Source organism: Mus caroli, unplaced genomic scaffold (assembly GCF_978045245.1).
Source record: "Mus caroli unplaced genomic scaffold, Mus_caroli_1 scaffold_15, whole genome shotgun sequence".
Taxonomy (NCBI): Eukaryota; Metazoa; Chordata; class Mammalia; order Rodentia; family Muridae; genus Mus; species Mus caroli.
The window spans coordinates 25,989,916-26,017,661 of NW_028227270.1; the positions used below are offsets into that span (position 1 = coordinate 25,989,916).

At 43.8% G+C, this 27,746-nt stretch overlaps 1 protein-coding gene across 1 annotated transcript; it reads left to right on the forward strand.

Moving 5' to 3' along the window:
* Window positions 1-262: 262 nt before the first annotated feature.
* On the forward strand, window positions 263-27,746 carry Aggf1 (angiogenic factor with G-patch and FHA domains 1). The gene is made up of 14 exons (XM_021180208.3): window positions 263-770; window positions 5,661-5,763; window positions 6,349-6,551; window positions 7,749-7,910; window positions 8,740-8,928; window positions 12,456-12,777; window positions 14,352-14,463; window positions 14,782-14,833; window positions 18,011-18,112; window positions 19,430-19,595; window positions 20,342-20,424; window positions 22,638-22,765; window positions 23,868-23,967; window positions 26,723-27,746. Exons 1-14 carry the CDS (start codon window positions 564-566, stop codon window positions 26,921-26,923), a joined length of 2,130 nt encoding a protein of 709 aa, XP_021035867.1. The 5' UTR covers window positions 263-563; the 3' UTR covers window positions 26,924-27,746.

Sequence of the window (27,746 nt, forward strand, 5' to 3'; positions counted from 1 at the left end):
GTACATTGGAAGAACCCTCGATTTTGAATGGGGAAACATTTCACCAATCGGACTCAAACTCCTACACTACAATACAAGGGAAACAATAGGAAGTAAAAACACAGGCCGTTGTTTGGGCTCTTAAACGCCAATTTGTACCCAACTCCTAGCCCCGCGGGAAGAGGGTCCCGCGTACCAGCGCGATCAGACCCTTCTAGCTTCCCGTCGCTTCCTTTTTCCGTCTTGGCCCCGCCCTCCTCCGGCTTAGCGTTTCCGGCTCAGCCCGGAACTAGAGGCTTCAGCTCGGTTCGCTTTAGTTCTCCTGTCCGCTGGCTTCCCGGAGACTGTCACCGGGCGGGTGTCCGAGCTCACGGCAGCGCGGCCCGGGTAGGGTCGGCTTCGTCCCCAAGCTCGCAGTCCCGGCCGCCGTCTTCGGGGGCGACATGGCCGGGGCCCGCTGCGGTCGTCCGAGCGTGAGGCCGCCCCTCGCAGCCCGCGCGCTCCAGTGGCCCCTGGGCCAGCGGGCCCCGGTGTCGTCCTAAGCAACCCCGTCCGCGCCCCGCGGGCTCGGCGCTCACGGCCGCATGGCCTCCGAGGCGCCCTCGCCGCCTTCGCCGCCGCCGCCCGCCTCCCCCGAGCCGGAGCTGGCGCAGCTCAGGCGGAAGGTGGAGAAGTTGGAGCGCGAGCTGCGGAGCTGCCGGAGGCAGGTGCGGGAGGTGGAGAAGCTGCTGCAGCACACGGAGCGGCTCTACCGCAACGCCGAGAGCGACAACCAGGAGCTCCGCACGCAGGTACGCGGCTGCCGGGGCCAGACCTGCTCCACGGACCCTGAGAAGTCATGACAGCCCAGAGCTGGTCAAAATCCCAAAGACCTGTGGAGCCGGTTGGCCAGTGCCAGCCAATTGGTTTGGGCATTTGTCTCAGGGCAGGCGAGAATGAACGTCAGCATGGGCTACATGGTCTTGTTCGCCTGTCCTACTGGCAATGGGCGCATTTATTGGCGGGGGGGTCACGTTTGGGGGGGTTTGTTATTTGTTTTTTGTTTGGTTGAGTTTTTAATTGTTATTTTGGTTGATACGAAGTCTCCATTTGGGGCCTTGAACTTGCTGTGTAACGGAGGATGACCTTGAAGTTCAACTTTTGATCCATGTCAACACTTCCCAAGTGCTGAGGTTGTGGGGCTTGCATTTTTCTCCACCCCCCGCCCCCCAAACACACACACTTGGGAATCTCAATTGAGAATCTACGCAGGTCATCCTGGCTTAGGTCTTAAAATGTAGCCCCAGTTTGACTCAAGCTCATAGCAATCCCGTCCCAGCCTCCTAGGCTGGGATTTCAGGCATGAGCCAACACCCACCCATCCCCTTTTGAGTTTGTTTAAAGCTGAACTTAGAATGCCATTTCCTACCTCGTGTGTCCCCGCTGTTTATAAAGTCAGGGTGATAATAGTGTACAGCATTGATATTTAAAAGCAGGAACAAAGTTGAGTTTTACACTCTTGAACATACTCCACGTGTAAGGTGACCTCAGTTATCCTCTTGGGTTCACTTGTAGGAAGGTACATCCGCCTTTCTTACAGATACTAGAAATGTGTTTCATTTTCATAATCTGTAGTGAGGCAGATGCTTGACAGTGATGCTTAAAAAACAGTACAGTTTTACCTTGTTCATTGAACAGTTGCATATTATCCTTACAAGTTGTTTCCGGATACTTAATTTTAACCTAATGTTTTCTCCTTAATTTAGTGTTTTATAAAACTACATCTCTAGTCTAGATACTGAAACGTCATCAGACTTTGTCATCCTGTCTTTATATAGTGTGTATATTGTCTGGTTGGTGTATTCATGTCTGTATGCATGTAGAGGCCAGAGAGTGACAGCAGGTGTCCTCTGTCATTCTACCTTATTCCTTTGACAGATTGTCTTCCTTAACCACGACCTGACATTTTTTGGCTAGTCAGGCTGACCACAATCCTCAGGGATCTCCTGTCTCTACCACGTACAGTTGTGGGCTTACAGATGTATTGGAGTCCAAGCCTGCTTGTTCTGTGGGTGCTGGCATTCCAAATTGAGGTCCTTATGGGCTGCACAGCAAGAGCTCTTAACCAGTAAGCTTGCTTGCTTCTAATGCGTGCCCCCATGCTTGCTTGCCCTCCCTCCCTCCCTCCTGTCCCTGACATACTGTTCTTAAATGAGCTCAGAAAATAACTGCTGGGTTGAAATGATTTCTGTACCCATTGTTTAGAGTTATGTTTCTGGTCTAGAAATTTGAGGCTAGTGTGAGTAATGTAGAGAGTCCTTTAAAAAGAAAAAAGAAAAAGAAAGAGAGAAAAGAAAATGGAAACCAATGGTAGAGTGCTTATAAGTATGTAGAAGGCCTGGGGCTGGATTCCCCAACACCTCCCTTCCCCAATATAATAATGATAATGATAATAAATCCAAAGTTGAAAAAGTGCTATATCCTGCTGACAGTTATAACAACCTTCTAATCAAGATTCCCTCCGCAGAGGGCAGAGCGTGCTTACCTGTCAGTCGCAAGTCTCTGATACATTTCTTTTGGAGCAGTAAATAAAGGGTAACCTAACAGTCATAATAATAGTATATGCTGGTTTGGGGATTAACAAGCCCATTACAAGTTACTTTGTTTCTTAAGACATTTCCTGTCATGTTGTGTGTAACATTGGCATCAGGACAACTATTTTATAAGATGGTTGTATAAATTATGATGTTACTCAAAGTTCCTGTATAAATGTGGATACTAAGTATTCCAGTTCGTGGCAGTGGTGGTGATGGCAGTCAGTCAGCAGGCAGTCAGCACCAGGGCAAGGTACTCTGCCTCCCAGGGTAAGAGATGACAGACTTAGCGATAAGCCCGAGAGCTAGTGCCCCCTCAACATTCTCACTCATTAGTTGTCCTGTCTCTGTCCTGGCAGTAAGAGATCTCCCAGGTCATGAAGTACCTCAATAACCTCTCACTGCCTTTTCTGTGGTCAAGCTTACTGAGGTCCTGTCAGACAGAGGAAAGGTGCTGGATCGAGGCACTTCCCATTCACTCGTGGGCATGTGCTACACAGCAGTTTTTAAGAGTGCTTCACTGCACAAAGTACACAGAGGAAAGATGCCACCTCTGCCGAGTTCTTGTTCCATTCTGCTGGAGTTAGTGATAAGAGTAAAGAAAAATCACATACAGCATATAAATAGCATTTAAAAATATCTAAGTAAATTACTTAAGTCTCTGAGTGGTAGAACATTCTGTGCAGATGAGAAACTTGTAGTTTTAAATTGTAGCAAGAACTGTTGGCCTTTGAGACTATGAGAATAAACTTTTACTTTTGTCCAAGGTAAGGGTAGACCTTGCCTGTATTTAAGCTGTCTTTACTTGGACATTTCTTTCTGTGGTGCTGGGGACTGAGCCTAGGACTTCACAATTACTGAGCATGCCCACCACTGAGCTCCATCCCTAGATTTTTGGATGATTTGAATGTTTTTTCCTCCCTCCTTGTCTCCCTCTCTTAGATAGGGTCTCACTGTGTAGCCCTGTCTGGCTTTGAACTCAGCCATCCAGCTGTTGGAATGAAAGGTGTTCACCTCCATGCCCACTGTGATTTGAGTATTTACCTAGGAATATGACAATACCGTGGGTCATAGTGGCATGCACGGTTAGTCTTAACTATCTGGGAATCTGAAGCCAGAGGATTATTTGAGCCTGTGAGTTCATTATCAGCTTGCAGAATACTGAGACCTGTGTTAAAAAGGAAGGAATGAGCTAGAGAAAGCCAGAGGTCAGCCTTGACTTGTGAATGCTGAAAAAGGAGCCAGATGCTTTGGGCACAGGTCTAAAAGTTCTACCAAGATAAGTGCCTGTAATGTTCTGAGGATGGTGGAGGGTTGTGTATTACTGCAATGTTCTGAGGATGGTGGAGGGTTGTGTATTACTGTAATGTTCTGAGGATGGTGGAGGGTTGTGTGTTACTGTAATGTTCTGAGGATGGTGGAGGGTTGTGTATTACTGTAATGTTCTGAGGATGGTGGAGGGTTGTGTGTTACTGTAATGTTCTGAGGATGGTGGAGGGTTGTGTGTTACTGCAATGTTCTGAGGATGGTGGAGGGTTGTGTATTACTGTAATGTTCTGAGGATGGTGGAGGGTTGTGTATTACTGTAATGTTCTGAGGATGGTGGAGGGTTGTGTGTTACTGTAATGTTCTGAGGATGGTGGAGGGTTGTGTGTTACTGCAATGTTCTGAGGATGGTGGAGGGTTGTGTATTACTGTAATGTTCTGAGGATGGTGGAGGGTTGTGTGTTACTGTAATGTTCTGAGGATGGTGGAGGGTTGTGTGTTACTGTAATGTTCTGAGGATGGTGGAGGGTTGTGTATTACTGTAATGTTCTGAGGATGGTGGAGGGTTGTGTGTTACTGCAATGTTCTGAGGATGGTGGAGGGTTGTGTATTACTGCAATGTTCTGAGGATGGTGGAGGGTTGTGTATTACTGTAATGTTCTGAGGATGGTGGAGGGTTGTGTGTTACTGTAATGTTCTGAGGATGGTGGAGGGTTGTGTGTTACTGTAATGTTCTGAGGATGGTGGAGGGTTGTGTATTACTGTAATGTTCTGAGGATGGTGGAGGGTTGTGTATTACTGTAATGTTCTGAGGATGGTGGAGGGTTGTGTATTACTGTAATGTTCTGAGGATGGTGGAGGGTTGTGTATTACTGTAATGTTCTGAGGATGGTGGAGGGTTGTGTATTACTGTAATGTTCTGAGGATGGTGGAGGGTTGTGTGTTACTGCAATGTTCTGAGGATGGTGGAGGGTTGTGTGTTACTGCAATGTTCTGAGGATGGTGGAGGGTTGTGTGTTACTGTAATGTTCTGAGGATGGTGGAGGGTTGTGTATTACTGTAATGTTCTGAGGATGGTGGAGTGTTGTGTGTTACTGCAATGTTCTGAGGATGGTGGAGGGTTGTGTGTTACTGCAATGTTCTGAGGATGGTGGAGGGTTGTGTGTTACTGTAATGTTCTGAGGATGGTGGAGGGTTGTGTGTTACTGTAATGTTCTGAGGATGGTGGAGGGTTGTGTATTACTGTAATGTTCTGAGGATGGTGGAGGGTTGTGTGTTACTGTAATGTTCTGAGGATGGTGGAGGGTTGTGTGTTACTGTAATGTTCTGAGGATGGTGGAGGGTTGTGTGTTACTGCAATGTTCTGAGGATGGTGGAGGGTTGTGTGTTACTGTAATGTTCTGAGGATGGTGGAGGGTTGTGTATTACTGTAATGTTCTGAGGATGGTGGAGGGTTGTGTGTTACTGTAATGTTCTGAGGATGGTGGAGGGTTGTGTGTTACTGTAATGTTCTGAGGATGGTGGAGGGTTGTGTATTACTGCAATGTTCTGAGGATGGTGGAGGGTTGTGTATTACTGTAATGTTCTGAGGATGGTGGAGGGTTGTGTATTACTGCAATGTTCTGAGGATGGTGGAGGGTTGTGTATTACTGTAATGTTCTGAGGATGGTGGAGGGTTGTGTGTTACTGCAATGTTCTGAGGATGGTGGAGGGTTGTGTATTACTGTAATGTTCTGAGGATGGTGGAGGGTTGTGTATTACTGTAATGTTCTGAAGATGGTGGAGTTGATTATTACTGAGTTGCTTTATGGTTATTTTTCCTAAAGCTTTGTTTCCTTTCAGGTAGAAGAACTTAGTAAAATACTCCATTGTGGGAAAAATGAAGATAATCCGAAGTCTGATGTAGAAGTACAGACAGAGAGCCATGCTCCTTGGGCGAGTTCAGGTACTCACTATAGGTGCACTAGTACCCTCGGACCATTCATGACACACGGGTGTAGTGTTTCTTTAAAAATAATACAGACAAAATATGAAAATAGGAGGAATCTGATAATACAGATTTCTTTCTATATCACTTTTTTGTCAATTTATGGCTGGCAAAATAGGGATGTATGATAATTTCTAACTTATTTAATGCTTTTGTATGTTTTCACTGCTGCGCTAAGTATTCTGTTCTGGTAGCTTGAGTCAGGTTCTCAGTACAGAGGTAAAGGTGTCTGGAACATGCTGGGTAGCTCAGGTTGGGTTCATCCAACCTCCTGCCTCAGGCTCTCCAGTGCTAGGAAAAATCCTCCCTCCATTGGACCCCCATACTGATTATACTGAGTAATTTTGTCAGTAAGCCTTCTATTCCCCCACCCCCACCCCTCGTAACTCTGCCTGGGCCGTGTGGCCAGACTTAATGGGTGCAGTTTTGATTCCGTGCTCAGGGTTTCAGTGGGTGCAGCTTTGGGTTTGCTATTTGGATTTTGCAACTAACAAACTTTCCCCATATGCTCACCAGCTGTTTGTTTGTTTCTTTTCTTTACAGATTATTACTATCAGACATATTATAATGATGACGGTCTTCCCAGTAGAGAGACGGAACTGTGTGAACAGCAGAGTCAGTATGCTCAGGCTTCTGCTCTTAACCCTAAGGATGAGTCACACATAGACAATGGGAGTTATGCTGGCCCTGATGGCACAGAGGGCGTTAGCCATAGACAGGAGGATGCCGTCACCTCTGACTCACAGGTAACAAAGGCTCACCATGGAGAAAGACGGTTCCTCGATCCTGTAGGGTGCACACAGGAGTTATAAATAATTATATATGAGATAAAATGTATGGGTATGCACAGAGCACCAGTTTTGTTTTGTCTTTTGAAATAAAGTTTTGCTTTGTTGCTCAGGGTGGCCTTGTTCCCCTGAGTTCAAGTGTCCTACCTCAGTCTGTTTGTGCCTGAGAGTATAGGTTTGTATCAACACACTCAGCTGTGGTTGCTAACAAACAGAAGTGGAAATGTATTTATAATTGTGACAAGTTTTCTGTTTAACTCAGCCCATGACCCTTGGAGCTCAGTGAGGTGACCCAGGAGGTAAAAGGTGCTTGTTACACAAGCCTGACACCCTGAGTTCAGTTCCTAGCCCTGGACCTTTATAAAGGTAGAAGAGAGAACCAAGTGTGCCCGGTTTTCTCTGACCCATGTGTGTGTGTGTGGTGGCACTCACGTCTGCAGTCACCCGTGATAGTGAGGCTTTGAGGGGCTTTGGGCACAAGGACAGTGTCGTTTTGCATGTTTATATCCGAAATAGTTCTTTGTTATTTTGACATGGGGTCGCTTTTGTTTCCCACACTGGTGTTGAATTCTCAGGCACAAACTGTCCTCCCACCTGAGCCTGCCAAGTACTGTGTGTGTACGAAAGCTGGCCATCCTGGAAGTAAAAGGCGTTTCTTCCCCTGTCTGCTCCCCTCACTCGCCTATTCCAGGGCTGTGTATGAACTGCCTCATCACTGCTCAAATTTCCTGGATGATTAATCTGTAGTTTCTCCGTCTCTAGTTTTAAAGTGTCTTATCGTTGGCTCTTTTGACCAATCAGATCATTTGCTTTAGAGATACTTAGTCTATATTCCATGGTTGCTTCCTTGTGTGGTTGGTTACCACACATTTAACTTTGAACACTTGTTATCATCCTACTTTAGTGTCTTTAACACTCAGACAAGATTCTGGGAATAAATGCAGCTCATGGAACAGCACTGGCCTCGCATGTGCAGGCCTCTGTCTTATCCGCAGCAAAGACAAAAAAGACAAAATTTAAGGCCAAGGTTAAATTGGAAAATACTTAAAAATATTTTAAAAAAATGGTTCTGATTATAATTAATGACGATGCGTTTCCATTACAAACTGGATCCAGCTTAGCTGACAGTATGTGTCACCTGGCATGTCTCTGCAGGAGAGTGTGTCCACGCTAGCAGAAGGCCCAGCACTCGAAGGGTCCTCGCTTGCTGAGAGCTTGAGAGCCGCAGCGGAGGCTGCTGTTTCGCAGACCGGCTTCACCTATGACGAGAGCACAGGCTTATATTTTGACCACAGCACTGGTTTCTATTATGATTCTGTAAGTATCTCAGACCTTCCTAACAATGCACTGTTGGGTTTACAGCTGCCTCATAGCAAAAAGTAAGTCCCAGCTGAAGCAGAGAAGGAAGAAGTGGCCAAGTTTTCAAACTGGGCTTGAGGGTTGGCGAGCAGGCTTCCTTCCCTCCCTGGAGTCGTTCTCCCCGCTGTCTTGTCTGTGAGTGATGGTGTCTGTGGACTTGCTAACTAACGCCTTGTTGTCTGTAAGTGGAGGCCTTCATCTCACATGGTGGCTCAGTCTCCTTGCTTAAGTTTTCCCTCCTTTGTTGAACTTTTGCCTCCAATTTTCTAACAAGAGAAAAAGGAATAGAAAATTACTGAGCATAGTTGCTTACCAGTGTCTTAGGTCTGTACCCCCAACCCCAGCTTCTGTAGTTTATCATTAAATGGTCAAGTGTTTTACAGCTTACCAGGTTAGGATGTCCAGAGCCAGGACACTAATGGTTTCCTATGCAATTTGTCATCCACACCTAAGTGTTCATGCCTTCGAAACGTTTCTTTCATTTGAATGTGGTCAGTTGAACCGTGTGAAGTTGCCATTTGACATAAAGTAAAACCCTGTAAACACTGGCAGTCTCACTTGATGCAGTTAAGATTGAAGTTTTCTCACCGTGGAAAGCAGACAGTAATGATTTTTTTTCCCCCCCGAAAAGGTATTTTTTTCTCTAATTTATTTCTCTGATTCCTCTGAAAATACAATAGTTGTTAAATGTATCCACTATCTTTGGATATATTTGGCATTTTTGTTGTTTCTTTTTCTCTTTTGTCTCATTATACCTGAGTAAAACTTACTGTCTTGACTTTGGAAGGAAAACCAGCTGTATTACGACCCTTCCACCGGGATTTATTACTACTGCGACGTGGAGAGCGGTCGGTACCAGTTTCACTCTCGCGTAGACCTGCAGCCTTACCAGACCCCTAGCACAAAACCAAACAGAGATAGAAGGTTGAAGAAGAGAAGAAAGGAGCCAGGATTTTATACAGCAAATGAAGGAAAGGTAATGCTTTCTTACTTCTTTAAAGTTTGCAGTATTTTAGTATCATTAATTAAGCCACAAATTTTATGAATGTAAACATTGTTCTGTATTTTTGTGTTTTAAATACATTTATTAAGGTTTCAGATTCTAAAACTTAGAAAGGATCAAGTGAAATGAGTAGTTTGTTTTTGTTTTTTGTTTTTGTTTTTTTTTTTTGAGACAGGGTTTCTCTGTGTAGCCCTGGCTGTCCTGGAACTCACTCTGTAGACCAGGCTGGCCTCAAACTCAGAAATCTGCCTGCCTCTGCCTCTGCCTTCCGAGTGCTGGGATTAAAGGCGTGCACCATCACAACTGGCTGTTTTTGTTTTTTTAAACAAACTCAGACATTAGAAGTAGGTGTATTGTAAAGTTGAAGGAAGTATTTATTTAGGATATATAAACCATCTTACAATGTGTAATTCAGAAAAAAAAATTTCAGACAACATCCAGACTTGATTTAGTTAGTTGGTTATTATAGTTCACAAAAGAGAAATAATTTATATATTGGCATATACAGATTTAACTTTCTTAAGTAGTTTCTCACTTATTAATTGCAAACGTAAAAATGCATTCCTGGTAAATTTGGAGTGAGGTACATATTAGGATTGGAAGGGTATTTGTTGTTATTTGTTTTAAATGATTTATTGTTGCTGGTTGGTGATGGTGGCACACGCCATTAATCCCAGCACTCTGGAGGCAGAGGCAGGCAGTTCTCTGAGTCAAGCCTGGCTTGGTCTACAGAAAGGGTTCCAGGGCAGTAGTGCTACATCGAGAAACCCAGTCTTGTCTTAAAAAAAAACAAAAACAAAAAAAAACCCAAAACAAAACAAAAAGCAAGCAAGCAAGGAAAGATTTACTGTCTATTTGAATAGATATAAGTTTTGTGGGTGTGTGTGCACATGTGCATGTGTGCATGTGTGCATGGGCGTGCAGGTCCACATGGAGGCCAGACAAAGGTACCAGAGCCTCTGGAGCTGGAGTTCTGGTTGGTGAGAGGACGTGGGTGCTGGGAAGGAGCTTGGGTCTACTGCAGGCACTCATAACTGCCGGGCCGTAGTGTCAGCCTGTTTGTTTGTCTTGTTTTTGGAAAAAGGTTGACTGTATCAACAATCATAGGCTTTTTGTTTGTACTAGGTGGAGAATCTCATTTCTAGTAATTTATTTTCAAAAAATTAAAATGAAAGACAATTTCTTTGCTTAATTAACACAGCACTATGCCTAAGAAGTGGGGGTGGAGGGGAACGTGGTCCTGGGATGTACCATAGTAATAGAGAGCTTATGTTACATGTGAAGTACCGTGGGGTTGATCCCTGGCATTTCATAGTTCATAGTTAAGAGCATGCTGACACGTACAGGAAAAGGAATGTAGGTCTGAAGAATGAAGGCAATTGTAAAGTCACTTAGAATGCCATGCTAATTAAAATGCTATTAGTGCTCTTACTTCTCCTTCCTAAATGGCTGAGGTGATGATGTGTGAGGTGGCGCTTGCTTGCTGCACTGGTATTGCTCGAGCTGCGGCAGCTATGTGACACTTAACTTTGGAACTTTTATGTCATGTTTTTCTTCCCTTTTAACCCAAAGAAATTTACTTAAAGTAATAAATTGTACTATCAACACTTGGAATTAATCTCACCGTGTTTTCGTTTTAGTTACAATACAGAAATGAATAGAAAAGCATGCTAGTGAACTACTAAAAATAAACTCTGGGAGCCGGGAATTTATGGGGTGCACCTATAATCCCAGCCTCACCCCTCCCCGCCACACACACACAGGGAGAGGGAGAGGGAGAGGGAGAGGGAGAGGCCCTTCACTGTCTAGGTGTACGTGCCCTTTCTTGTCCTTCCTGCATGTTTATCTAACAGTCTACCCCAGGAATCCCTTATCAGAAGCGCCCTGACAGTTTCAGTCTTTTTCTCCTTCTGTTGTTCAAGAAGTCATAGTGAGAATATTGGACATGCTCTTTAAACAGTGCATACGTAGCTATGTTGATGCTGCTGATCTACTTTACATAGCTGTAAAGCTCTTCACAGCTTTTTAGCTCCTTGCCCTTGTTCTTGCCCTTGGTGAGTTTATATTGCTGAGAGTATATATAGTTTATCATACTGTGAATGTTCAGCCTGTCTCCAAACTCAATGCTTATGCTGCTATTAAAGATATGCTGTCATATTTTGTGAAATTACATGTGAACTCCCTTCATTATATGCACATGGCAGGAAGAAAATTGAGAGTGTTGCATATGGAAGGGGAAGAACAATGACCTTGTGTTTCTTCCCAGTTTCCATGATACTAATATATTGTCTGTTGTACAGAATGGTGCCTTGATGTGTGTTGGAGATTGAGCCCAGAACCTTGTTCAAACTAGACACACTTCTGTCTATATCTCACTTCTGGTCTATACCCCTAGCCCATGTATTATAACATTTGGAAGTCGCCATGAGAATAAACTTGTATTATGACCACAGGAAGACTGGGATGCACATGTGCATTGGCTTGATGTAGTCATTCATTCTGTGCAGAACGTAAAGTGTGCACAGTAAAAATACATACTTTTAATTTGTTAATTAAAATAGTTTGTTCATTTTCCATAAAGCATGCCAAAAATTAATAATAAAAGGCTTATTATTATAGACAGGCTGAATTTTTAGAATTAAAGACATATAAATAAAACATTTGTATTTTAAACTTTAAACATCATTTTTCAGTCTGAAGTGTTCACTTTTGGTAAAAACCTCAATTTTGATACATTGATTATATTTAGATCTTTAAATTCATGTTATCCTTTAAACTCTCTGTACTTTACGTACATTGCCATATTTAAAAACTGAAATGTTTGGGATTGACACATTCTCTAGTTTTACACTATTCGGTGTGGTAGCCATGAGCTACTTGTGGCTGTGTACTGAAGTGAAGGTCCTGGATGTGTGCGGCTTTGAAGTCTTAGGATGAAAATGAATACACAGGCCGGCGTGGCATGCACCTTTAATCCCAGCAATCAGGAGGCAATGGCAGGTAGATCTCTGTGAATTTGAACCTGGACTACAGAGTGAGAGCCAGGACAGATAGAGCTAAAACTGAAACCCTGTTTTAAAAAACCTAAAGAAAGAAAATCAAAAGTGAATAAAACATCCTTATTTAAGTTTTTAAATGTGACTACTAGAAAATCTGAAAGTATAAACAGGAGTTGCATTACATTTTTTATTATACATTTTTTATTATAAATTATACATTTATTACATTTTCTTACAGGCCAAGTAACAGGTATGCCGGCCTGGGCTAGGAATACGGGGCCTTGAGAGTAGATGGAGGGACACACTGGGCTGTGGACTGCCTCCCACTTGCATATTGATCCCATCTGATAGGGTGCTGGCTAGCAACAATGATGTAACATTCTAAGAGTGATGGTGTTATGGAGCAGGACATGTGGGTCCTGTCCTGTCCTTGTCCTGTGTCCTCCTGAACCAGTGGTGTGAGACGCTGATGTCACTTCCTTCCCTGTCCCCTCTTTCTAGGATTTGAGCTCAGAAGATCAGAAAGTCTGCAGTGTAGACTATATAAACTGCAGTGAGGATGAACATTCTGGAAATGTGAAAAAGAAGGCCAGAACAGACACTTCTCACAAAAGCAGTCCCTTACAGCTCACGGTGGCAGTTAGTGGAGACACTGTGGAGTCTCCTGGAGATGATAACTCAGCGTCATCTAAGGATGAGAGAATGGGAGAGAGTGAGAGCGAGCCAGAAGAAGGTGAGATCACAGACTCTCAGAGTGAGAAGAGCTATGATGGAGACAGTAGCAGTGGGGACAGGGAGACCTCAGAAGAATCTGACGATGAAGGTGAGTGAGTAAGTGATTCACTCGGGCAGAGGGTGGCGTGGCCGATGGCACCCCAGTTATTTTGATGCCATTGAAAATGATGGCAATGACTTACTGTCAGCTTGTAGGAGTCGAGTCCTGAGAGGGTGATCAGTATGTTGACTTAAGGGAACTGTAGTGTGTTGAATAGCTTCCATTGAACATAACATTGTACTTTCAGTTCTCTAAGGCTCTGCTGTCATGGTCTGCTTGCACTTGAAGAAAACGTAAATTGCCATTAAAAGCATAGCTTATGAAAGAAGTCACTTGCTTAGTTAGGTATTATGGTTATTCTAGCATTTTTACTTCATATAAAGATATAAACCACAATATTTTGTAATAATAGTAAATTAAATTTCTTCTTTTCTCAATGGAAAGTTCTCTTACTTTTAAAAAGTAAAGTAAAATTTTCTGGCTTATAATAATTTAAAATGTGTTTAGGATATTTTTGAAATAAAATAGATTTGATTTTAATTACTGTTAGAAATGTTGACTCTGTTGTGTACTTTATGATGGCTACTGAAGGGACTCTAGCCAGCTAGCAAACATGGCTCTGGCTAAGGGGCGTGACCTGCACCATCAGTGCCAAGGTTGAGGCTCAGGTGGGCTCCAGAGCAGCCTGCACTGTAGAGCAGTGTGTGCTGTATGGCATTGGGGCAGGGCTGGCTGCAGCGCAGCACAGCAACTGGCAGGCACAGTATTTCTGTAGCACACACAGGGTTAAATAGAACATGAAATGGCCAAAGGCTTACGACGGCACTGGAAAAGTTCAGAGTGTAAGAGTCAGAGAGCGCTTAGAGCAGACAAGAGAAGACAGAGACACATCCAGGCTCCAGAGTTGTTGGGTGCTGAAGTATACCATTAATATGAAGTTTTCAGGTCGGGGAGAGCATTTCCATCACATGTGGAGGCTGGTGGGCCAAAGGCAAGAGATAGGGCATCCCCATGTCTCTAGAGAGGCTCAAAATAGAACTAGCTGGCTGAGACAGAGAGGGTTGTCACCCAGGGTCTATCACCAAGAGAAACACCAGTAGGTTCGGGAAATCTGGGACTGCTGTCAGGGTTGTCAGACAGTAAGAGCAGACACTGGATTCCTGCAGTACAGCCAAAGGGGAAAGGGAAGCTTGACAGACAGCAGGCCAGCCTGAAGAGCGTGTGCTCATCAGAAGTGCAGGAGGTAGGGAGCTTGGGGGAACTCATCAGCTAGCTGCTGTCGGACGGAGAGGGCCAGCACTGAAGGTCCAGATGTGTGAGAACTGAGCTCAGGCAGATCTGTAGACCAAGTCTGAGTAGCAGCATCAGTAATGAGGGACCATGGCCAGCTCGATGGTGGCCAGCATGGCTCTCACAGGCCCTGCCCTTCTCCCCAATCTCCTCCCCCTTACTAAGAATCGTAGGTTATATTCCTAAAGCTAGGGATATTCCTTGCCCTTTGTTCTCTGGGGCAAATAAACCTCCTTTGTGCTGAGAACTGTGTCTCCTAGTTATCTGTGTGAGAAATTGATTTTCATAGAACTTTAAGTTAATCTTTGTCCACCTCTCTCTCACCTTGGTAGATGAGGAAAGAATTTGGCCGCCCTGTATTCGGGTGATTGTCATTAGGTCTCCAGTGTTGCAGATGGGCTCGCTGTTTATCATCACTGCTGTGAGCCCAGCCACCATTGGGAGGTAAGACTTGCTGTAGCTGAAGGGTTTTCTCTTGTTTCAAGAAGGTAGATGAGCAGTACTGTATTTAAAGCATTGTTCTAGAAACAAAAAGGCTAAAGCAACATCCTTATCCAAAGAAAAGCACAGTTTAACAAGAAAAATGATGTAACCAAATACTGTGTAGAAGCGTGCCAACTCTAGAGTGTCTTAGGGTGAGCCACAGCTCGGGGACTGCTGTGCTAGGCTTCTGTTTACGCATCGTCTAGTAAAGCATTCTGTGCCCTGTCACTGCTGTGTTTCTGTGTCCCCGTTACTGACTCACTTTACTTACTGTTGCAGAGAGAAGGACATGGAGCATACTGTGAGAATCCCTGAAGTCGCTGTTAGTAAGGTGAGACCTCCACTCTGAGCTGTAGTCTGAGGAAGTGTGTGTGCCACTGCCCCTTGCCTGGGTCTGAGTGCCTGTCCCCGGCAGAGGCAGGAGAACTAAGAGTTTGAGAACAGTCCTGACTACACAGTGAGTTCCATACTAGCCTGGGCTACACAACAAGATCCTATATAAAAACCAAATGGAACAAAAAGGGAACCTGGAATGGTTTTAGTAGGAAACACAGGCTTTCTGTTGAACGGGAGGGGCTGGTGCTGTGGTAATAGAGATGACAGCAGCACCTCTTCGTTTCTTTCAGTGTTTGAAAAAAAGTCTTTATCACAGTTTGAAAATTATGGGACTTTTGGGTTTGGATTTGGTTAAAGATAGGGTCTCTTGTAGCCCAGGCTAGCCTCCAACTCACTAAGTAGCAGGGTCAGCCTTAAGCTCCCAATCTTCTTACACCTATATCCTAGGCATGGGGCCACTCATGCTTGTCATGATGTTTTGATTTGTGACAGGGCCGTCCTCCCCTTGTTCCCAGGCTGCTTAAGTGATCCAGCTCAGCCCCCTGAGTTAGTAGGAATATAGGTGCGTATCACCATGCCTGGCTAATTATGTCCTTTTTAAAAATCTGAAGCGTGAGTTACAAAACATGGATTTATTTATTTAACTTAAATAGTAAAATAGCATCCAATTAACACATTTACCAAGTGAAGTCAATATGCTATGTTTTGTGGTAATTCAAACATAAATCAAATGTTCAAATGATTCAAATGTTTTGCCATCCATGCAGAATCTAACCATTTCTACCTCAGGATTTCTCAACGTTTCAGTGGCTTCGTGTTGTAGCAATAAAAAGTTGAGTTTTCAAAACCAACAGAATTGTAGCTTTAAAGTAGCAGGGAAAGGCTGCGCTTCTGGTCTCTCCATGCTGTGTGTCTGGAACTGTTTGACTGTCCTGCTGACACTGTTGAGAGCTGAACCCAGAGCTCTGTGAGGAGGAGGCAGGAGGCATCTATGCCTCTGCCTCCCTGCTTGTTTTTATTTAATGAAGTAATGTGAACCTATGATTTTTTTTTTTGTCTTTTTAAGAGTGGAATTTAGTCTAGCCTGGTCTACAGAGTAAGTCTCAGGGCAGCCGGAGCTACACAGAGAAAACCCATCTTGAAAAACCAACCAACCAACAAAAAGGATGGAGGTTGTTCTCACTGTTATCAGGAAAGTGTCCCCAGCACTGTTTGAAAGCGGGGAATCCTCCTGCCTTGTTCACTTACTGTGTTTTTTTCAAGGAAAGCCCAACCTGGAACTTTAGTAGTAGAGACCTTCTTCCCCACTCTCAGCCCTGATAAGATGCAGAGAGCCATGTGTCTTGCTTTGGTTTGGTTTGGCATCCATTGCCATTGTGTAGTCAGTTCACCAGATAGAGAACGTCCTGGCTCACTCGTGAGAAGTCACTGGAGTCACATGAAATGCAGATGTGAAGGCAAGACGGAATTTTTATTCACATACTTATTAAAAATTGTTCCTTTTGGGAGCTCAGTTTAGAAGAGCTTTTTGGGATAAGATTTGGCAGTGTGAAAACATTTGTAATCATTTAAAATTTTTATAAAGTTACTCTAGACAGTCTGACTACAGAAAGTATCAGGCAGAGGAGCCCAAGTGGCTGGTAAATAGTGAGTGGAAGTTCTCAGGGCTGAAGATAGATAAGCTCACAGTTAGGGATTTGATGTCTCTGGCCTTTGGGGCATCTATACAGATGCACACAGAGACCCATACACATATACATAATTAAAAGTAATAAAAGAGCCCTTTGCTAAAAGGATTTTCAATAGAAATCAGAAAAACTCAAAAATAAGATCAATGGTAAAACTTGATAGTACATATCGCTAGATTAATAGAAAATTTAAATTCTGACAATAGCCAAATCTGGTTAAGAGTGTTTAAAGCTACGAGGATTCTCATAGACAATGGGGATATATCTATTTTGGAAAGCGATATGGCAGTATTCAGTTTAAGATTAGAAGTTTGCATACAGGGGCCAGCTGAAAGCGAGATAATTTGTCACGGTAGTTTGATCCCTAGAAACTACATGGTAGGAGGAGAGAGCCAACTCCTATAAGTTGTCCTCTGACTTCTGTGCACGCATCTGGCACACCCACACCCCGGAATGCCAGGTGTACATCCATGTACCCCATGTACACACATTTACAAAATAATTGACCATTTTAAATTTAAATAAAATTTACATATATGGTAATTTGACAATTCCATCTCTTAAGTATATCGTCTCTCAGAGAGAGAATTGGATTGTGCACAGATACTGTATATGCAAGAAGGCTCATAACTTTTTTTTTTTTAATTTAAAAAAATGTATGTGTATGAGTGTTTCGCTTGCATGTATGTCTGTGTACCAGCTGGGTGCCTCATGCACACAGAGGCAGAGGAAAAGGATGGATTACCTGGGACTGGAGTTACAGATGGTTAGAAAGAAGCCTGTGTGTGGATGAACTGCCATGTGGGTGCTGGGGATCCAACTCAGGTCCTCTGGAAAACAGTCAGTGCTCTAACCACTGAACCGTCTCTCCAGCCTGCCCACAGCAAAGTTTTAAAGATAATAACCCCCCAGAAAGCCTAGATGTCCAGTTTTACAAGCCTTGAGTGTGGGGTTATTCATATACTAGGTGAATGGAGGATAGTTGTACCCACTGCATGGACACTGTATGGCGTACTGCTAACCCTGTGAAGCAGCTGCACAATGTATGAAGCGCACACTCTGCAGTCATGAGGTCAGGCCGCTCTGTGATGTGGACACATGGAGAACTTGCTTCCGTGAGAATGAGTGTCTCAAGTTAGAATGTATTGAGAATTGTAATGATTTTAAATAGGCAGTGGTAGTGCTTATGTTAGGCCAAAACCAAAAAATCACATTGTATGTATAGTATAATCTTACTTATGTTTTAAAAATAGAAGAGGCAGGATATATACAAATTTTTCATCATAGTTAAAGATAGAAGCATAGGAAGTATAGCCTCCATATTTCTACCAGAAACTTGTAATAATTTGTACTCAGAAAAAAACATTAAGAAAAATCAGGTGAAATGATCAGAGACTCATGCCTACACCGCTGCATACCAGCGAAGTTCGCTCTGGGTTGAAAGTGTGCAGTTCTTTGTAATTGCTTGGTTGCTTTCCTTTAAGTTCCATGCAGAAGTTTATTTCGACCATGACTTGCAAAGCTACGTTCTTGTGGATCAGGGCAGCCAGAATGGTACCATTGTCAACGGGAAACAGATTCTTCAGGTACGTTCAATGTGTAGTTTACCTGTACTTCCTTGTCTGAGCTTAGGTTCTAGTCGTTACAGATCACAATTCAAGCACAAATTTATAACTTGGTTGAAATTTTCCAGAAAGGGCTAGAAAAAAAATATTTAGTAGCTATTGGTCTGTTGAGTTTTGACTTCTGATTATATCTCTATTGCTACTTTTAGGTATGACTGTACCATAAAGCTTATTTAGATTAAATATATACGTGTGGAGGTCAGCTTGGTGGAGTTCCTCTTCCTGCTGAGTCATTCCACAGCCCAGCACTGAATGTTCATAGAAGCAGCTTTGGTGGCTCTCATGTGCTCTGCGATTCTAGCCCAGGTTCTTCCTGCACATCAAGCAGATGCTCTCCCTCTGACACACCACTGGACAGCCCTAACTGCCCCCTCCCCTTGTCTTAATAAAAATAATGGTAAACTAGGAGTTTTCTAAAAACTAAAGTACCCTGACAAAGGAACTGAGGAAATGAGAAGAGCTGTCCATCACGGGGAAGTGGGTCACGGGGAAGCAGGGGGGTTATATTATGTTGGACTTCAGGAAGCACAGGGAGAAAATGCCAGCACTAAGCCCAGTTTCTCCTGTTTGCTCAGTCTAGGACCCCAGCCATGGCCTGGGGCCACCACCGTTCAGGTGGATCTGTCCCTCCAGTTAACCTAATCTAAATGATCCCTCACTGGCATGCCCAGAGGTCACCCCCATGGCGTGTTCAGAGACTGTAAGTGGTTCTAGGTCCTGTCAGCTTGGTAATATAAACCACCAGGGGCCTTGCTCTTGTGCTTTAACAATGAAAGAAAGAAATTATAAGGAAAACTGAGAGGTCACTCAGGGGTTAAGAGCATTTACCATGGTATCATTAGAATCAGAGTACTGACCCCAGGGCCTATGTAACAGCTTGTGCACCCACAGACAGACACACACAGAGCACTTTCTTTTTTAAAGAAGAGGGAAGGTAATCCCTTCTTAACATATAACTTTCCTCTGAATAATATGTGTTTTGCTAACGGATTGAAGTCGAGATGGACTTCAATGGTAAGAAAGTTGGTGGGCTTTGGTAAGCTCAGGATTATAAGTGGCTTTGGGGGATACTGTAAGGGGTCACGGGTGGAGCTCGGAGTTTGGTTCATGGTAAGTGTATGCTCTTCCACTGAGCTACTGTCATGATCCTGGTAGTCTTTTTCACTGTCTGCCCATCAAGTTGTGGAAGTGTGCATGCCTCTCCTTTTCCCAACTTTTCACTACCATAGACATAATAACCATTTTGTATTTCTGTTTCATTAAAAATTTCTCATCTAGCCAAAAACTAAATGTGATCCTTACGTCCTTGAACACGGTGACGAAGTGAAAATTGGGGAGACTGTGCTGTCTTTTCACATTCACCCTGGCAGTGAGACGTGCGATGGCTGTGAGCCGGGGCAAGTCAGAGCTCACCTCCGCCTTGATAGAAAGGATGAGCCTCTGGGTATGTGAAGTACCAAGTGTGGGTGGGGCTGATACTCTACAAGACAGATTAACAGTGGAGTAGTGGTCTGTCCCTCTGTACTGTTGAGCCCCCTTCCCACCTCACGTCTCACTGTGTATGAGTGGAGCAGCCTGTGTCTAGCTGTCGAGGTTGTGGACGAGGCACACTGCATGTACGCTCAGTGTGTGGTCTGCAGGGCTGAGTACTAGCACATTTGTTACTGTCCACTCGTGCAGCCCACCTCTAGTCAGAGTCCTTTGTGGGAACTGTTTTTAAAGTGACTTCCAAAACAGTGGAGTTCCAGAAGGGGCTTTCTCAGTCTTTAGTTCTGGGTCACCCCCCTCCCCACATAAATGTTAGCCCCATGTTACATAAGCTCGACTTTTCCCTCCTTCCTCCCATGGGCTTGCTCTGCCTTTCAGGTCCTGCAGACACTCCAGGTTAAATGCACCAATTTAATATTTCCACATAGCATGTGTGAAATGTGAGAACATGACATTTTGTCTTTCTGGGCCTGGGTTAGATATCTCAGCATAGTACTTTCCACTTGCTGATGAATGGATAATGATAATGTGGTCTGTACACAGACAGACAATGGAATCTTATTCTACTGTAATGAAAAACGAGATTATGAAATTTCTAGGAAAATGGTTTGAACTGGTTAATATACTAAGATAAACTATTTTTTTAGTAAGTATTAATTTTCTGTAAAGTCTGTCATATTCAAACTCAGTGTTTCCTTTTAGTTGGTCCAGCACTAAGTAAGGAGGAAAAAGAGTTGGAGAGAAGAAAAGCACTCAAGAAAATACGAGTAAAGTATGGCTTGCAGGTAAGGGTGCTAAGTATTCTCTCACTTAGTCAGTGTACTAAGCACACTATAAGTAAGATGTATTTACCACAATTATGTATGTGATTTCTATAGTTCTGGTGTTTATAACATCACTGCTGAAGTTAGAATTGAAAATACAGTGCGCATGTGGGCCTGAGTTGAGGTCCCAGCTGTTGGAGGACAGCTGGGGAAACCGACCCATTCCTCTTACTCTACGTGCTGTTCACACACAAGTTTAAGTAAATTTCTGAGGTATTTAACACCACTGTATGAGAATGCGTTGACAAGCTATACTTTGTCAAAATGTAAGACTTTGCTTACCCAGAGACGCTTAAGAAATATGGAGGAAACCACAGGCCAGGAAATACACTTGCAAATTGTACCTGATAAGAAACTAGAATTCATAGATGTAGATTTTAAAGTGATGTAGAATTTATAGAACACTGTAGAATGAGAGAACAAGTTGATTTAAAAGGAGGCTGCTTTATAGAACACTACATTGCTCAGACCATTCAGGGCCAGCCTGTGCTATTGTTTATATTAATGACTTTCTGTTGCCGTGAGAAAACACTAGGACCAAAGCAATTTAAGAAAGGGTTTATTTTAGACTGGGCTCTGCACCTGAGAGGCAGAAGCAGGTGGATTTCTGTGAGTTCGAGGCCACCCTGGTTTACTGAGCAAGTTCTAGGACAGCCAAAGCTACACAGAGAAACCCTGTCTTGAAAAATAAAACAAAAAACAAAACAACTAAAAAGAAAAGAAAAAAGAGAAAAGGTTTATTTTAGCTTAAGGTTCCAGAGACACACAGTTCCTTATGTTGGGAAAGGCAGCATGGTGCGGGACAGAGAGGCTGAACCCAGGGAATGCAGCAGAGCTTAAACTCCAAAGCCCTTCCCAGGGACAAACGCCCTCCAGCAAGGCTCTGCTTGCTAAAGGCTCCATCAGCTCTCAAACAGCACTGACAACTGGGGACTTTCATCAAACAAGCACACCAGGTTAAAAAATAAAAAAGTACTGGTTTTTAGCAAGCACTTCCCAAAGAAGTTATACAGTTATAAACACATGGAAAATGTTCAGCTAGGATTGTGGGATGTGAGACTACAGTGAGCGATCAGGAGGCATCTATAGAACTACTCGGAGATGTTAAACTGACTGTGCAAATCACTGAAGGGCTATGAGGAGATGGAGCTCCTGTGTGGCTGGCAGGAATGATGAATGATGCAGCAACTCGGGGAAAACAGTGTGGTGACTTTTTAAAAGTTAAAGGGGCTGGAGGTGTGTCTATCATACCAGTTCATGGGATTTGCCTTCAAGAAGTGCAAACAGCTTTCTACAAAGACTGGTAAGCCGACATTTGTACTTGGTTTTTAGTAACACTTCCAAATTGAGAGATTCAAATATCTTTTAAATATGGATAAAGAAACCATGCAATAGTCTCATAGTGGAGTGCAATTTACCAATTAAAAAGTGAGGACCATTGAAACAGGTGTAACCTGGGAGTTACTGCCACATTTGGGTGTGCCTTTAGCCTGAGCATGCCACACTGTGTCTGCTAAAGTGTCTGTCCTTCCTGGGGAATCACTACATTCTGTGTCCATGCCCTGACATGGGGCTTAGCCCACTCTTTATCCTGTGATATGTGTTGGGTCGTGAAGGAGTCACATAGATGGGGCTATATTAAAGCAAAGGCTGTTCGTAGGAACAGGATGAACCATCTCCTCATTTTAAAATGACTCCTTATTTTTCCCTTCCAAGAGACAGTATCAAACTATGTTGGGTTCTTTGGAATCCTTAGAGAAAAGGGGGCAGATTTTTTGTCTCAGTCCCAGCAGTTCAGGTCTTAGTATTATGTGTGCATCCCTGATGTGTGTGTGCACACAGCCACGGTGCTGTGTGGAGGGTGGGGGACATCCCTGTGCAGCTGGTACTCCTCCTCCATGTTCGTGGGGTTCTAGGGCTCAGTCCCCCAGGCCTGAACACTGGTTCATTGGCCCGTAGGAGGCCGTGCGGTAGCTAGAGAACACACTGGATTCTCGGCATGTTACCTCCTTGCCTTGTGTTCATTTTGTGACAGAACTGGAGCAGTGTGGGGTAGACATAGCCACTTGTTCTCACTCCTGTCTGAGAGGCCACATTGAACCATAGCTTTTTTTTTACTGAATTATACTTTATTTGTTTTCTTTTTCCTCAATCAATGGTTTGCGGTTGTTAAGAATACAGACTATGAAGCTGAAAAAGCACTGAAGAACCCTAAGTATAAAGACAGAGCTGGGAAACGCAGGGAGCAGGTGGGGAGCGAAGGGACTTTCCAAAGAGATGACGCCCCTGCATCTGTTCACTCGTGAGTGTTGACCATTTCTTGTTGAGTTTTTTACTCCGTGATTCTTTTCTCTTGGTAAAATGCCTTTGTTAATCAACATGAAAAATGTGACCGCACTTACATACTAAATTAGCTACATTGGCTTTTTATCCTAGGTTGAGTCAATTTGAATCTTCCATGTAGAAATGAAAATTATAAAATTGTGATTTTTCTCTTGTTTCCAAACTGTAGTATTTGTGCCAGGTTTAATTTTATAATTATGGTTGGTGGTAACGTTTCCTTGTTGGGGGGTGGAATGGGATGCCCAACTGTTCACTGAGTCAGTTCGGGACATGTAGTGAGTTAGGGGCAGCGGGCAGCAGGGCAGATGCTTTAAAAACAGCTGAACAATATGGACATTACATTAGATTTCAATGAGGAGGCAGAAATAAAAACTGAAGCACATTGGCCTGCTTTTCTTGGGATAGTATAAAAGAAAATAATAAAGATACAAAATCAAAACTGTCACAGTAGAAAATCCATCACACCAAATGCAAGTAGGGACAAATGGGCTCTGGGTCTCCTTTTTATTGGTTCATTCATATAGACAGAAAGGCACACTGTTCTGGGCTGACTGTTGAGCCTTGTGCTCCTGTGGAAGGTTGTGCATGAAGAGCACACATTTCATGCACGAGAAGTGTGACAGTGTCAGTAACCTCTGACCTGTGCTCTCCTTGCCAAACTCAACCACCGTCCTGACAGCAGTAGCTTTTGAAGTCCTAAGTGTGTGGATCAGTACACACACATGGTGTCTGTCTCCTTCATCCTGCGTAGCTTTGTTTGATACAGCTTCTTGTCATTGCCAAAGAACTTCCTTTGTGTGCCTCAGTCTGTCTCAGTGCCCGTGGATGTCTGAATTGCTTGTGGTTTGTTGACCATTTGGTCTGCTTCCTTGTACATAGGTCATTGATTGCACTTCTGTTAGGTGGCATCTGTAGAGTAGCATTTGTGTTCTCCACCTTAGGAAGTATTGTCAACTTTTAAAGGTAGCTATACCAGTTTTTTTATGCATGAGTTTATTATACACATGGCCTAAAAAGTCTTTTATAAATAAGTCAATTATTGGCTTGATTTTCCTTTACAGTGAAATTACAGATAGCAACAAAGGCCGAAAGATGTTGGAGAAGATGGGGTGGAAACAGGGAGAAGGCCTTGGGAAGGATGGTGGAGGGATGAAAACGCCGGTAAGACTTGTCTTTCCCTTCATCCTAAGTTCTTCCAATATGCATTGCCTCTGCGTAGTAATGAGCCCCGCATTGCCAAGTGCTGGGACTAGAGTAGTAACCCAAACCAGACACGGGGAAGGCTTTTCTTGTGTCCCACTTAACACATGTGCATTTTGTTTGGTATTTTGTGCTTTGGGAAAGCCTTATTTAGAATTTTTTTTCTTAAATCAAAACAATTAAAGTGTTATTTAATGAATCAAAGGTTTTTTTGTACTTTTTAGTTGTATAGATTTTGTGCTTGTTTGCTTTACCATGTTGGTTATTTAATTAAACCTTGAACATGTTAGGCAAATACTCTTGCTAAAATAAGGTCAGTACATTTTTGGCAATTTATTTGTCTATTCATTCATGCATCCATTTATTTCTTTGTTTTTTCTTTTGGTTTGGGTTTTTTAAAAACAAGGTTTCTCTGTATAACAGACCTGGCTGTCCTGGAACTCAACTTGTAGACCAGGATGACTTCTAACTCTCAGAGATCCACTTGCTTCTGGGTCCCTAGTGCTGGGATTAAAAGTGTATGCCACCATGCCTGGCTCTTTTAAAAATTTGAGATGACATTCTTACTAGTCTAGTGTTGAACATTGAAGGAACAGTAGATGTTAGTTTACATGTAGGCAGATTCCGCATTAGCTAGAGAATCTGTTATGCTCAAGAGCCCCAGAACATTTTATGTATAATACAGAGAATAGTGTCTAGAACACAATGCATTGGTTAAATTCTGTAGCTGCGTAGTTGATGGGAGGTAATAGCTATCTTTAGTGTGTGTGTGCACACACACACACACACACACACCCTGCTGAAGCTGATGGGCCACCAGTGTGGATATAGTGCTGGTGTTGTCACTTTCACTGGTTCATGAGGGAGAGAACGGTTTACAGTTAGACCTTTAGCATGAGTGAGCTTTATCACTGAGTCTTTGGGCATGTTTGAAGGTGCAGTGCTTATGTAAAAACTGTTTGTCAAGAATGTCCTACAGGGGCTGGAGAGATCGCTCAGCGGTTAAGAGCACTGAAGACAGTGACATTGTACCCACAAACATGAAGTAAATAAATAAATCTTAAAAAAAAAAAAAAAAGAATGTCCTGCAGACCCACCTATACTTTACAGAAGGCACCAGGTGGTTCTGGTAACTTCCTAACGTAATGAGAGGCCCTCATCTCCTCATAGGAAGACAAACAGCTGTCAGATTCTCGACATGATTCTGTGTGCACACAGCACTGGAGAGTGAGCCCATGGCTTTACATGCCAGGCAGACACTCCAGGGTCAGTGACTCTCCCAGGCCTCCTCTACTATTTTAATCTTGGTCCTCTTATACCTTTGCTTGAATGAGGCTAGGGTGGGAGGATTAAATGTGTCCATGGCCTTTACTTTTAGTTGGGTGGACTGATGTACTTTAGAGCTGTGTATCATTCAGGTGTGTCCAGCCTGTGTCTGTGGGCTATGAGCCGTCCCCATAGCTATGAGTGCAGCCTAAACAAAACATAAACGGATGTAAAGCATAGCGGGACTTCTTGTGTTGGCTTTTTGGTTGTCTCTTGCAGTTTCTGAGCATATTTTGTGGATAAGAACATTCATCACTGTTGGGCTGTGGGTATAGGGGAAGAGGAGGGAGGGAGAGAGCCCACGTCCCACCAGAGTTCCTGTGCTCTGGGCAGGCCAATGTGGGAGGCCTGCCGGATGCTTTCCATGCGGCCCCAGGTGGGCATCTAGCTGTGTGAAGCCACTGATCCCACATGGTGTGGGGTGAACAAGGGGCAGCCCCTGTACCAGGTTCGCAGTCTTTGGCATCCCACGCTGGATACTGCAGAGGAGCTGAGAACAGAATAGGAGATACGGGAAGAGGGCAGAAGGAGAGAGGTTCCTACGCAAGTGAGAGTCTGGCTGGAGCACAGGAAGGCCTTCTGATGGGAGATTAGACATGACTCATTAGGAGAAAGCCTATCCCATCACCCAAGCACAGCGGGCCTTGATGAACAGAGACAGTCTATGGTTTTAGAGCTTTATTGTAGAAAAGCAGGGGGAAAGAGAAAAGGTAGAAAGAGAGAGTCCGGCCATGGCCAAGAGGAGGGAAGGGGAAAGGGGGAGAGAGAAGAAAGGCTAGAGTAAGAGGGAGAGTAAGAAAAGTACAAGCTTAAGAGAGTGAGGAGGGGCCGATCAGCCCCTCTTATAGTGGGCTTGTTATCTTACTGTTGCTAGGTAACTGGAAGGAGTCAAGCCTGAAGGTCAGAGGCTTGAGACATTCTGTACGTGACTAAAAGCCAAGAGCTTCTCCTATGGGGGCGGTGGGGGCAGTAACTTTGACAGGAGCCAGGGGTTGAGGAGACACGAGGCCTTCTGTCCCATGTAGGTGAAAGTTATCACCACTGGGTTTCACCAGGGTCCACACCTCAACTCGACTGGAGACCAGGCTGTCTGTGCATAGCCCATTGCCCCACACATCACAATTGGAAAGGACAAGCAGCGGCAGGGCATGGGGATGGCTGTTTAAGGTACATGGTGGTTTTTATAGAATTGGCTGGACTTGGGTCTGCCAAGACAATGCTGACAAAGGAGCTTAAGCTGTGGGAAGTAGAATGTGTATTTCTGTGTATATTGATTCGATCGACCAGTTTTCTCTGCACGAGTCTTTAATTCGTCAAAGGATTACAGTCAAATGTCCACACAACAGAGTTTGGTGTGTTTAGGTTCTAAAACAGTTCTTTTGCTCAACAGATCCAGCTTCAGCTTCGACGGACACATGCCGGCTTGGGGACAGGGAAGCCGTCCTCGATTGATGACGTTGACCTCCTTCAGAATAAGAGCAAAAAACACTGGGACAAAGCCCGGGAGCGGTTTGCGGAAACCTTCACAGAAAACAAACCTCGGAAAGAGGCCCCAGGGGCAGTGCCGTGGGTGACAGGGACTGCAGAGTAAAGGCCTGTCTGTCACACGGGAACTCGGAGCTTCAAAGGAGAAAGAGTTTGCAAACTTTAATGTAGAAGCTGTGCTCCTAGAAAGTCACTGGAGGAACTCTCAAGATGGCTCCCTGGTCGACACGTGTGGGGACATGTGGCTTGTAGCTTGTAGAAAGCAGTTCTTACCCACCAAGCAGGAGCTTGTGCAGGAAGTGGGCTCAAAGAGCTGCCAGACCTTTGTTGTTGTGGCCTGTCACTCACCCTGTGGAGAGCAGCTGACCATGTGAGCAGCGCACGTAACCACTACTGACTCCAGTGCGTGTCCTGTCTCTGTCATCATTACCATGACACACAGACATCAGACCTTTATAAAACAATTCTATGTGTATACTTGTTTACACCTTTTAGAGCTTAGGGTTTTTTAAAAAGTCGAGAAACCATGGGTAGTGGAGCCTAATTTTACTATCCTTGAAATAACTGCAGTAATAATAGTGAAGAATTGATGGCAGGTGACAGACTGTAGGAAATTAGTCTCACACTGTTTTCTTCTGTGAAGAATGTTGGTTTGTACTATAGAGTCAGCTTTGCCTTTGGTTTGTCCTAGCTGATGGAGTATTTCATATAGACGACTGGGTGCAGTGCTGGCATATTCAGTATGCTAGCATTTTTAGTTTTGATAAATACCATTGCGGGCAATGGGACTGTGCTCGAGAAATCTGATGACTAGGGCAGATGGGTTACTAGGCCAAGGCTTCAAACATTTACTGGAAATGTCTTCAAATGCAATAAAAAAAAAAAAAACATTTTTAAAGACTTGATTTCTTGAATAAATGATATAAACA

Bases quoted from the DNA above. Each gene is read 5' to 3' on its own strand.
- Aggf1 (XM_021180208.3), top strand. From the start codon at position 564: ATGGCCTCCGAGGCGCCCTCGCCGCCTTCGCCGCCGCCGCCCGCCTCC. The intron at 771-5,660 runs GTACGCGGCTGC...GTTTCCTTTCAG, and splicing joins ACCAGGAGCTCCGCACGCAG to GTAGAAGAACTTAGTAAAAT. The intron at 12,778-14,351 runs GTGAGTGAGTAA...TCACCTTGGTAG, and splicing joins AGAAGAATCTGACGATGAAG to ATGAGGAAAGAATTTGGCCG.